General features: G+C 32.3%; 1 protein-coding gene across 1 annotated transcript in view; it reads right to left on the bottom strand.

Annotated features, from left to right (window-relative positions):
- Positions 1-8,381: 8,381 nt before the first annotated feature.
- LOC115985760 (probable serine/threonine-protein kinase PBL1) overlaps positions 8,382-13,673 on the bottom strand; it is a 35,992-nt gene continuing 30,700 nt past the window's right edge. Inside the window, exons 5-6 of the mRNA XM_031108661.1 lie at positions 8,843-8,868; positions 8,382-8,396 (exon numbers count right to left, since the gene is read on the bottom strand). Coding sequence (XP_030964521.1) covers positions 8,382-8,396; positions 8,843-8,868 — 41 coding nt within the window. The remainder of the gene's footprint in view (positions 8,397-8,842; positions 8,869-13,673) is intronic.

Genomic DNA, 13,673 nt, shown 5'->3' on the forward strand with positions numbered 1-13,673 from the left:
TAAACTATTCATGCGAATGAGTGTATATACTTTATATGAACATTAAATATAAAACACATCATTGTTTTAACAATAAACGTAAACATATCATTGTCCTAAAACACAAATATTAAGCAAAAGCTCACAGTTGGTGGTGCTCTTTGGATATCAATATTAATATTGCATAAGTGTCGTTTTTCAGGGGGTATCAAACTATGATCATTATCTTTCTAGCTTAGTCAGGCCGGCAATGCCATGGCTTTTATCCTACATGTATCACTTCTCACGGCCTTTTTCTCTTTCTTCTTTTATCCTCATGCATTGAAAATTTGAAATGTTCTAAGAAAGAGAGAGAAGTGACTAACAAAAAAAAGGGGAAGGAGTCTCTTTCGTTGGGGCTTCATTTTTATCTTTCCTTATATGAGATGTAAATGGGATTTTGGCGTTTTAACTTTTAAGAGTCATAAACAATTAAATACTAGTAGCTAACTCATTCGATGTACAGAAAAGCTATTAAGTATGAGATATGATTTAATCTTAGTTTAATTTACTACAATCATCATATCATTATAATTTAACAGGAAAATTTAGTTTGTATAAATGCATGGCCTACTTAGAAACATGACATAACATTAATAATATTCCAATTGTAGCGATTTTGAAAGATGAAATCTAAAATAAAATTGAACAAACATAATAAATCAATCGTGGATTTCAGTTAACTCAATTGGTAAAATCGAATATCATCCAACAAATATTGTAACTCTTTTGGGAATGAACAGCACAATGTTTTGCAAGTTTTTATTTTTTATTTTTCTACAATAGATATGAATATTTTGCAAACATAACTTTGATAATTTTTTTGTAAAAATATTTAAACAATTCTTCGCTTATTTTTCTTTGATTTCACATTAAAATTTCAATCTAAAAAATCTCTAATCTCAATCCAAAATATGCAATTAAACAAATATTTAAATAAAAATTAGGATTCCAATTATCTTCCATGCAGTCTTACTCCCTTCTCTTAAACAATGTACCTCATAACTATCCAATATACTATTCAATAACGATAATTAAATAAAAAAATATTAATAAATTGAAACACAAAATAATATACTATCCAATAGATGTTGCAAGGCTCTATCACAACTTATACAATTATATAACATCTTTTTGGAACTTGATTTTCTAAAATTCAAGTTCAAGAAAATCAAGCTCCACATTTGCCACATATATATCACTTAATTGCATAGAACTCAACTTTAGAAAAATTGAGTTTAACTTTGAACTCGATTTTGAGAAAATTGAGTTCCATTACATAACTAAATAAGTTGCAATAGAGGCTATTAAAAAAATAATTTTCAAAAACCAAATATTTAGCAAAAAAAAAAAAACACTAATGTTGCAATGTTAAAAGAACAATTTGTAATAAATTGAATGACAGAAAGAGAAATATGTAGTCCAATATATCACATAAAATTATGAACTACAACCAAAGAAAAAGAATTAAAATTCCACATAGTAACAAAATTATTTTACAATACAACAGAACCAAGAACAAGTATAAACATAACAAAACAACAACTACGTTATCAAAAGTGAAATGCTTAGGGCATTGCATAACCCATGAGTAAAATAAAATCAAGCCTACTCTAATGATCAAAAATTGAGCCTGGGAACTTTTAAGAAGCTCTGCAACCTACTCTAATAATGAAGCAAATTTGATATGCATAGATTAAGACCTTTTGTTCTGTTTGAGGAAGAAGTTAATTAAAGGTCCCTTACCATAACATTAAAAAAATAAAAATAAAAAACAAACAAACAAACAGAATATCCAACATATCAGCCCATCAACTTTTTTTTTTCAACTAAGAATAGTAATCAAATAGAGCTAAGAAAAAAATTTCAACCAAACAAACTATAATAAAAAAAATATTGGGATGGTCTGAAGCATAAAAATGTAGTTCTGAAGCATTTTTTAGGTCAGATGAATTTGTAGAGTAACTAATACGATTATGTAATGTGCTGCAAATCTTGAAGCCAATAATTGGGTGTGATGAAGAGGATAAGAAGAAAAAGTATAAAAAACAAATAAATAAAAAGGTTGAAATAAAAAAAGAGGAGACCTTAGAAAACCATTATAAGTTTATAACAACACCATGGGAAAAAAAGTGATGTGTCTAGAGAGAGAATTGCACAAATAATTACCCTCTTTTTCTTCTTTTCTTTTCCATCTTTTTCACCTTTAAAGGCTTTGGTTTTATGTTATATATAGATGAGAGAATTACAGTTGGGTTAGGACTCAATTGGTCGCGTGTTTTGAAAATAAGTAGAAAATTTGATAAACTTCAACAATAGATTAACCTTAACAGAGATATATATATATATATATATATATGCAAAGATTGATTAGTAAAATTGTTTTGTTCAATAAGGCTAACAATAGGAGTTTGATCATCAGCAATTTTGAAATGAGAGGCCTTCACTTCCTCTTTTGTCACTTCATCTTTTTTAGTAGTTATCAAAATTTGATTTGTTTATCACATTTAAATATTGTTTTGAAACCTCATCTTCTGAAACATAACGGTTTTCAAGAAAATCAAAAAACAAAATATGTTTTTTCAATTGATTCATCATTTCCAACCATTTTCCTTTAACACGGTCTTTTTCAGACTAAGCAAAATTATTTTGGAAATATTTTCTTTTGGTTATATTTTTTGCAAGCATAAACTCATTGTACAAAGAATACCAATCAATCTCAAAATCATCAGTTAAAACAGTCAAAACTCTTAATTGATTTTGGTAAACAGGAGGATTTTCAATAGGGGGAGAATCAAAGTCAGATGGAGTAACAGAAACAGTGTCTTCCTCATCTTCATTAGCAGTTTTACTAAATGGAGTGGAAGTTTCAGGTTTAGTAGAATAGTAAACAGAGCTAGCTTGAGATTTATCACTTGAAATATCTTTTAGCTTTAAATCAGAGGATGTTTCCAAATTCTTTTTCAAAAATTCATTGATCTCTCAATCTCTTTTTGAAATACTTTCAGATCCAGCAAAGGAATGTCTTCCTTTGTTGATTCTCAAAGGTGGATTGTTTTGAAAACTTATTTTAACAGTACCATCAAGATATTGTTGAATATGGGTGAGATCAAGTTCATCAAAAATGGGTTTAGCAGGAGGGGTTTCTTGTTCTAACAACCAATCATTAAGAAGTTTAACATCTTGCCATTGAATCATTTTTGGAACTTGAATTTTAGCATCAAGAGTTGAACATTGAATTAACATGGTTTTACCCGAAGGTTCTCTAGGAATCATAGCACAAGGATTCATTTGAGTACCCATTAGTTTATAATAAATGCGATAGATCAAAGCAAAAGGCTTACTACCCTCTTCCATGTGATAACCAGATGAAGCAATATTCAATGTCAAAGTAAGAGTAAGATCAGAATAACAGTTAAAATAAACAGGACCATCATACATAGAAGCAGTAATCATACCAAGAATGCTATCTTTGAAAATCTTGAATCTAGCATCTCTTAAACACATGAGAACAGAAGCATTAATACCCTTTCGGGTAAGCGGTTTAATAGCAACTTGAACCATACCGATATGCAAATAACTAAATTTTTTAGCAGCAAGGAAGTCATTAATATTCTTTTTAGTAAACAAACAGCATTTTTCATGAACTCTCAAAATAGAGAAAATTTGTTCAACAGTTCTAGCTTTATAAGCAGAATGAAAAGTACTTTCAACAAAACTAGTTTTATAGACAGTTTTATTATCAACTTTAGGAATAGTCCATTTACGAAAATCAGGGATCAACTCATTATTATCAATAGTGTGATCTTAAAAGGCTAATAAATCAAATTCCATCAAGAAGGATTAATTCCTTCAAAATATTTCGAGAAATCTACTGAAAGATTGGTTTCTACTAATGGTTCTCAAATGAAAATTAAGTACTAATTGAATAATGCTCATATGTGCCATGATAATGTTTTTTTCAAGATTCCTTCTGTTCTTGTCAAAAATATGACTGATAAAGTGATTCTTGGTCTGCCATTTATTAATGCTTTGTATCCCTTTCTTGTTGAACATGATGGAATTACTGCTGATCCATTTGGACAGAAAGTAAAATTCAAATTTGCTTCAAAGTTTGAAATTGATATTGATAATCTATCTTATAAGAAAGATTCTCCCATGAATGAACTTGTTCAAGAACTAGTGATAAATTCTTACCAATATTTCACTGATGATTTTAAAGGTAATTTTCTTAATACCAAAATGTTAAATACTATCCATTATCCTAACATTATCAATGATTCTTTGCAGGAATCAGACAATGATGCATGGATAAATACCACTAATAAGTGGGATAATAAGAATATTCACATTTATACCACTAGTAAGTGGATTATTATGGAAAAGAAAAACAAGGGAAAAGCTCCTGCAAACTATTCTCAAAACAAAGGGTTCCCAACGGGACGGCCTTTTAAAATGCACGAAGGCGCATCTTCTGGGGTAAAATCCAATGGATCAACATCCTTTCAAGGAGATGTCCCGGCAAAGGTGACATACTCTAATGGTGATATATTAATTGCTTTACAGGAAGTTTTGTCAAAAAATTTACAATTCCACAATGGAACCTATTCAGAATTACCAGATTCTATTAAATTCATTCTTGACAACCTTCAATTTGCTTTTACCAAAAACCACCGTAATGTTTTCAAAAAACCCTCAGAGCCCTTGAAATCCACCTTGTTAACCTTGCTACTCAAAATGAGGTTTATATGAGCCATTATGGTAACCTTATTCCAGAAAATGACCTTGCTTCACATATTGACTTTGTTCCAAAAAATAACCCTGTTTCAAAAAATGAGGCTCTTGTGAGCCGTCTTAAAGCCTACACTAGTCAACTCTTTGGCAAAGAGGAAATCCATTCAATGGATAAAGAGACTATAATGGGCATTGATTATGCTAGATTGAGTCTTAAGACCCAATCTATGTTAAGAAGTGTTGTTGCCAACTTGCCTTCAGATTTACATTCTCGTATTCTGGATAGCAAGGCTATGTTTAGGTCTTTTGACCTATGGTCCAAGTATTTCAGGAAACTTGTTACTGCCATTATTCCTAACCCTAATGAATTGGACGAAGGTGATAATGTCTTTATTCAGCTTGAATGGGAAGATCACTTTGGGAGTAGTCTCAGAGTATATGAAAAGAAACATCCATTTCCTGGTCTCCTTATTGATTTTGATGATGGTTCATATTTCACTGATGAAGATTCAGATGATAGTGATGATGATGATCCTAATCCTAGTTGGCTTTCCCAAATGTTTGAATATGGCTTTATTAGGTTCGTAAAGTTAACAAGCCATAAACAGGCCAGTCAACTTCCACAGAGCATTCAGAATGCTATTAAAGGGTTTGAAAGCTCTTCCACTAGATCTTTTGTCACTATTAGATGCTGGAGCACTCTGCCAAAATGGGAAAGAAATAACTGGATGAATGTTAAATTCTCAAAGCATCTCATTCTTATTAATGGTTACACTCACCAAGGGCCATGGTTTGAGGGAAATTCTCAATTATCCTTTAAAGATCCTTTTGATCTTGCAAATTGTTGGAGAAATTATTTTAATAATCAAATTTGTGAAGTTGCTCATAATCTATGGAAAAACTATCATTTCATAGGAAGCGCAGATAGAATTGCTGTTTTTGGGCCCAAACCCTATGCTAATGCCCTTGTTCACCTACAAACAGAAGATCATCCTAATCTAAAAAGTCTTTTCATTTCAGGGAAAACTCCAAAGTTTGAGCCAATTTTATATTGCGGATTCTGTAATAAGTATGCTATTTACCATGAGCATGTATGTGATTCTCCACAAGGTCCTTTTGATCCTTTTGATGGTTATCCATCCGATGCTCCCTCTACTGATTGATGAGGTCACTACTATTGCAAGACTGATACTACTTTATTTTTTTGGCTTGCACAAAAGCCAAAATATTTCATTGCCCATGATGGATATAAAAATCTGGAACTGTTCCAAGATACTCCGGATTTTGCGGAAGATTTTGATTCCTGTATTTGTCTGGCCTGCACAATGGCCAATGCTTCAATATTTACTACTGTTGGAAGCTTGTTTCCCACCAATATGATGTTTTCAAAGGTTCCCAAAGACTAGTGTTCATGTGAAGACAATTGAAAGGCATGCTTATTAGTCCTTTTTATTGGTTTCTTTCCTATTGGTTTCTTTTGTCACTAAAGGACACCAATAATGAGGACTTGTCCCTAAACTTATAAGTCTATTGCTGAGCTCTACGGTGGACTCATGAAATCTTGAAGATTCCCCACAATCCTAGGTCAAAAAGAGAAGAAAATTTATATTTTACTATTCAGTCACTATTCACCGTCACTATTCACTGTCACTGTTCATCTGTTACTGTTCATGACACTATTCACTCCGAATTTTGCCTATTTAATGGGGGTTGTACCTTATGTTTAAGGGGTTTTTCAAGTCAAGTTTTACTTCTAATTTCTCTTCCCTTAGAACTAGCCTTCTTAGAGAGAGAACCCACCCTACTTCTACTACTACTACCTGGTTCATCCTTGTTCACTACAAACTTTGTAATCCTACAAACCTTGTAACTAGGACTAGTTCAAGTTTTGTAACTGTTAACTTGTACTGTTGAGATCTTGTATTTACTACTACTACTGTAAGTGTTTATCCTAATTTCAATAATAAGTATTTTCAGTTTTATGTTCATTATTCTACTTGTTGCTACCGCCACCTTGGACCGATTACCGCCATACCGGACGGTTCTAAATTGCTTTCATTTATTTTGAACTATTGTTTTCATTATTTTGATATATACTGCTTGGCTGGTTCTACCGCCTTATTATTATTCTTACATTCAAGTTATTTACTTTCTAGTTACTTAAATTATTTTCTTTACAATATCACTGTGCTTCCGTCTCATCTCTTCAACAGTGTGTCCCCTTCCCCCTTTATGGTATTAGAGCCACTCTTTTCTGGCCGGTGTTAGTGTTGTTGTGTTCTTTGTTTCTTGTCCATGTCTACCCGAATGCTTAATATTCCATTGTTGTGTTCCCTTCTTACCGTCGTTGGCGCCACCCTAGTCGTAAAGTGAATTCCTAGAACCTAACTGTAAGGCCCATTTAAGCCAAGAGAGGGCATGTAGGGCATGAGAGGTATAAGGTTGGTTAGGGTATGTGTTACGAAATGCAACGGTTGTGAGAAAAACATGATAACTGAGTGTTGAACCTAGGATAGTATGGATAAGTTATGGAGATCCAACTCCTCTATCAACTCCAGGACTAGTTGTCCTCCTGATATTGTAAATGAAGAAGATCACACTATTGATGATAATGAGTTGATCCCTGATTTTCGTAAATGGACTATTCCTAAAGTTGATACTAAAACTATCTATAAAACTAGTTTTGTTGAAAGTACTTTTTCATTTTGCTTATAAAGCTAGAACTGTTGAACAAATTTTCTCTATTTTGAGAGTTCATGAAAAATGCTGTTTGTTCACTAAAAAGAATATTAATGACTTCTTTGCTGCTAAAAAATTCAGTTATTTTCATATTGGTATGGTTCAAGTTGCTATTAAACCGCTTACCCGAAAAGGTATTAATGCTTCTGTTCTCATGTGTTTAAGAGATGCTAGATTCAAGATTTTCAAAGATAGCATTCTTGGTATGATTACTGCTTCTATGTATGATGGTCCTGTTTATTTTAACTGTTATCCTGATCTTACTCTTGCTTTGGATGATCCTAATATTGTTAAAGCTTTGACATTGAATATTGCTTCATCTAGTTATCACATGGAAGAGGGTAGTAAGCCTTTTACTTTGATCTATCGCATTTATTATAAACTAATGGGTACTCAAATGAATCCTTGTGCTATGATTCCTAGAGAACCTTCGGGTAAAACCATGTTAATTCAATGTTCAACTCCTGATGCTAAAATTCAAGTTCCAAAAATGATTCAATGGCAAGAAGTTAAACTTCCTAATGATTGGTTGTTAGAACAAGAAACCCCTCCTGCTAAACCCATTTTTGATGAACTTGATCTCACCCATATTCAACAATATCTTGATGGTATTGTTAAAATAAGTTTTCAAAACAATCCACTTTTGAGGATCAACGAAGGAAGACATTCCTTTGCTGGATCTAAAAGTATTTCAAAAAGAGATCGAGAGATCAAAAAGAATTTGGAAACATCCTCTAATTTAAAGCTAAAAGGTATTTCAAGTGATAAATCTCAAGTTAGCTCTGTTTACTATTCTACTAAACCTGAAACTTCCACTCCATTTAGTAAAACTGCTAATGAAGATGAGGAAGACACTGTTTCTGTTACTCCATCTGACTTTGATTCTCCCCCTATTGAAAATCCTCCTGTTTACCAAAATCAATTAAGAGTTTTGACTGTTTTAAATGATGATTTTGAGATTGATTGGTATTCTCTGTACAATGAGTTTATGCTTGCAAAAACCATAACCAAAAGAAAATATTTCCAAAATAATTTTGCTCAGTCTGAAAAAGATCGTGTTAAAAGAAAATGGTTGGAAAAGATGAATCAATTAAAAACACATATTTTGTTTTTTGATTTTCTTGAAAACCATTATGTTTCAGAAGATGAGGTTTCAAAACAACATTTAAATGTGATAAAGAAATCAAATTTTGTTAAGACAGATAAAACCATTATTAAGTCTAGTCATCCTCCTCTTGATTCAATTTTGATAACTACTAAGAAAGATGAAGTGACAAAAGAGGAAGTGAAGGCCTCTCCTTTCAAAATTACTGATGATCAAACTCCCATTGTTAGCCTTATTGAACAAAACAATTTTACTAATCAATCTTTGCATATAATTGGTCAACAGCTTGACCGTATTGAAGAAAAAATTGTTGAAAAATCTGTTTCTGTTTCTGAAAAATCGGTTCCTGTTAAAACTGAAAAATCTTTGATTGATTTACCCAGTCAAAGAGAAAAAGTTATGTTTAAAACTTCTTAGTCCAAGACTCTTGAAATTGTTGAAAAAATGTTTTCTGACTTAAAGGTTAAAACCGAGGGTACTTCTACAAGTACTCCAACTGCTCGAACTATTTCCAAAAAAGAAATTTTTTCTGAAGAAAATACAAATTCTGATACTGTTTCTTCTGTTTCTGCAAAAAGAATCTTTGATGATGATTTCCCAGAAATTAAAAGATTTGTTGGGAACCCTAAACCCATGTCTTTTACTAAAAATTGGTATTCAAAGCCTACTCCTCCTGATATGCCATTTGAAGAAAGATCTTTTCAAACACAGTTTTCTATTTCCACTGATAAGCTTTATGAATGGAATATTGATGGTTTGTCTGAACAGAAAATTGTTACTAAAACGATTCACATGTCTATGGTTGGTATTGCTTATCAAAATAACCATGATCTTGATCAACCTGATATTGTTAACTTGCTTGTTACTGGTTTTTCCGGTACTCTTTGTGGATGGTGGGATTCTTATATCACTGAAGAATCCAGAGAGTCTATTAAACATGCTGTTAAAAAGAATGATTTGCCTACTTTTGATGAAAGTATTGGTCGTGGTATTCCTAATGGTGTCAATACCTTGATCTATACTATTCTCAAACACTTTGTTGGTACTCCATCCAATATTTCATCTCATGATTATTTAAATAATTTGAGTTGTCCAACTATGTCTGAATACAGATGGTATCAAGATGTTTTTACTTCCAGAGTAATGCTCCAGAAAGATTGTCATACGCCTTATTGGAAAGAAAAGTTTATTGACGGTCTTGCTCATAAGGTAAAATAAGAATTAATGGGTAAAAATGATTCTATTGATTATGATAATTTAACCTATGGTGATATTTTCAGTACTATTAAAAAACTTGCTATCAATATGTGTAATGATAAAAAATTGTTAAAACACCAATTAAAGGACAAAAGAAAAGCTAAATATGAAATGCGAAATTTCTGTGTCCAATATGCTTTGCCTCCTATTGCTCCTTCCAGGCAAAAAGGTATAAAATACGATAAGAAACATAAAAAATATAAAAAGTACAGAAATAACTTTGTTAAACCTAATAATTTTTATGCTAAGAAGAAAAATCTTTCAAAAAAATATGTTAAACAAACGTCAGGTAAAGGTAGATGTTTTAACTGTGGAAAATCTGGACACTTTAGTAAAAACTGTAAAAAAAAAAAAACCCGGTAATTTAAAAAACAAATTTAACATACTAAATATTGATAATTCTTCTGATATTAAAAATGGTAGTAGAGTTTCTTGCTGCAGTGTTATTAAAACCAATGTTCTCACCAAGGGTAAAGAGGATAAAACTTTGGAAAGAATTAATAAAAAGAAATCTAAAGAACTAACTGTTAATGATTTACAACATGAAATTAATATTGTTAAACAAGAGATAAGCGAATTAAAACATGATTTTAAAGATATTAAAAGTGATAACAATAATCTTAAACAAGGACGTGAGCATAAAGATGGAGATGAATCTTGTCAACAAGCTCTTCTTTCTGGGAAAGGTATTCCTGATGGTGTCACTAATTCTCAACTTGCTCTTGTTAATAAAATAATTCCTCCAAAATGGTTTACAGAAGTAAAAATTGTTGTTTCTCTTGACTATCATTTCACTGTTATTGCTATGATAGATTCAGGTGCGGATATGAACTGTATCCAAGAACGACTGATTCCTTCAAAATACTTTGAAAAATCTACTGAAAGATTAGTTTCTGCTAATGGTTCTCAGATGAAAATAAAGTATGAATTGAATAATGCTCATGTATGCCATGCTAATGTCTGTTTCAAGATTCCTTCTGTTCTTGTTAAAAATATGACTGATAAAGTGATTCTTGGTTTGCCTTTTATAAATGCTTTATATCCTTTTCTAGTTGAACATGATGGAATTACTACTGATCCTTTTGGACAAAAAGTAAAGTTCAAATTTGCTTCGAAGATTGATATTAATACTAATACTGCTTCAAACATGATTCATGCTAAAATTAAACATCTTAAATTCCTTCAGCAAGAGGTTAGATACAAGAAAATTGCTGAACAAATTTCTGATAAATTGTTGCAATCCAAAATTGATAATTTTCAGAAAATGTTGATTGATCATGTTTGTTCCGATGTTCCTAATGCTTTCTGGCATAGGAAGAAACATATTGTTGATTTGCCATATGTTAAAGATTTTGATGAGAAAAATATTCCCACTAAAGCTCGTCCTATCCAAATGAATGTTGAAACTGTTGACTTTTGCAAAAAAGAAACCAATGATTCGTTGCAGAAAAAATTGATTAGGAATAGCAAGTCCCCCTTGTCTTGTTCTGCTTTCTATGCCCAAAAAAATGCTGAGATTGAAAGAGGAACCCCAAGATTAGTCATTAACTACAAACCCTTGAATAAGGTCTTAGAATGGATTCGGTATCCTATTCCCAATAAGAATGACCTTGTCCATAGGCTGAGTGAAGCTGTTGTGTTCTCCAAGTTTGACATGAAATCTGGGTTCTGACAAATTTAGATTAGTGAGAATGATAGGTACAAAACTGCTTTTACCACTCCTTTTGGGCATTATGAGTGGAATGTTATGCCATTTGGCCTTAAAAATGCCCCAAGCGAGTTTCAAAATATCATGAATGATATTTTCGACCCCTTCAGTCATTTCACCATTGTTTATATTGATGATGTTCTTGTTTACTCTAGCTCTATTGACGAACACTGGAAACATTTGAATTCGTTTCTTGACACTATCAAAAGAAATGGTCTTGTTGTCTCAGCCAAGAAGGTTAAACTATTTCAAACCAAGGTTCGCTTTCTTGGCTATGATATCTCTGAAGGATAGATTCGTCCTATAGATAGAGCCATCCAATTTGCTGATAAGTTTCCTGATGTTATCATTGACAAAACACAGCTCCAAAGATTTCTTGGGTCATTAAACTATGTTGCGGATTTTTACAAAGATATGAGGAAACAATGCAAACCTCTGTTTGATCGGTTAAAAAGTAACCCTCCTCCTTGGTCTGATGTTCATACTTCTATTGTTAAACAAATCAAATCTCATGTTAAGACATTGCCTTGTCTTGGTATTCCTACTGTTGGTGCTTTCAAAATTGTTGAAACCGATGCCTCTGATGTTGGTTATGGTGGTATTCTAAAATAAAGAATTTCTCCTGAGTCATCTGAACAAATTTTTCGTTTCTATTCTGGTATTTGGAATAATGCACAGTTAAATTATAGTACTATTAAAAAGGAAATTCTATCTATAGTACTATGTATTTCAAAATTTCAAAGTGATTTGTTAAACCAAAAATTTTTGTTACGTATTGATTGCAAAAGTGCTAAATATGTTATTGAAAAAAATGTTGAAAATATTGCTTCAAAACATATTTTTGCTAGATGGCAAGCTATTTTAAGCGTCTTTGATTTTGATATTGAATATATTAAAGGATTTCAAAATTCTATCCCTGATTTCCTTACCCGTGAATTTTTGCAGTGTCACAATGGCAAATAGAAGACCAAAAGATAATCATCCTGCTGAAACTTCTAAACAAATTGTTAAACAAGAACCTGCTTCTCCCCTTGACATAACCAACTGTTTCACCACCCTAGGAACCATCCCTAGGATTAATTACTCCACTGTTCTTGCTTCATCTTATGACCCTTATGCCATAACCTCTGTTAACCGGCCCATTAAAACTGTTTTTCCAAAAAATTTCCCTCAATACATCAAAAAAAAATATTTCCAACATCTGTTTTATATTGAACCCAACAGAGCCTCTATTTCTGATCTTCTCAGACTTGCTAAGAGTTATTTCCCTCCGAAGTTTCATTGGATTCCGGAGCATAGAGAAAAGATTTTAAATTATTATTCTGATCTTCTGGGCCATGAAGGATCTATAATTATTAACACAATTTTTGATAATAAAGATACTTCCAAAATTATTTACCACAGTGTTTACTTGGTCAATTTTATTTCTGAAGAAAAATGGGGCTCTTCTCTTACATCTACCAGAACAATGCCAAGTTCCCCCATTCCCTATTCATATTACGATCATATCATGGCTTGGTCAAGATTCATGCTGCACCAGAATGAAAACATGTCTCATTCCTGGTTTGTTAACTTTGACAAAAATTTCACTGGTGATTTGCCTCTTTGGTTCAACCGCTGGTGGGCCCAATTTGGTCCTATTACTGAATTATTTCCTGCACCATTGCTTGATGCTTTCGACTGTTTCAAGAAATGTTATAGGTGTGATGCTTATGGAGCCAAATTTCCTGCTTTGCTTCATTTTGTTAAAAAATATAAAATACCTTGGATATTGAAATGGCAATATGAGAAAGACAGTGAAGTTCTCTCTAGGCATTGGAATGTAAAATGGTGGGGCAAATTCCCTCACACTCAACGTATTATTGCTGCTGTTACCTCTATTTCCAGAGAATCTTCATCTACTGCTGCTTTGCCCATGGCAAAAGATCATTCCCTTGTTCAAACCCCTGCTCCTGCTGGTGCTCCCTTTTCTTCTTTCAGTAAAAATGTTCAGTCTCCAGCACAGAATAAAAGCTCCTCTATTGACAATTTGAGAAAAAATCCTGATGCTCTTCTAGCTTTACTCAAATGGACAGAAGAAGCTGTTGCTCATCAAGAAGAATCCAAAGCCTC

Source organism: Quercus lobata, chromosome 4, assembly GCF_001633185.2.
Source record: "Quercus lobata isolate SW786 chromosome 4, ValleyOak3.0 Primary Assembly, whole genome shotgun sequence".
Classification (NCBI taxonomy): domain Eukaryota; kingdom Viridiplantae; phylum Streptophyta; class Magnoliopsida; order Fagales; family Fagaceae; genus Quercus; species Quercus lobata.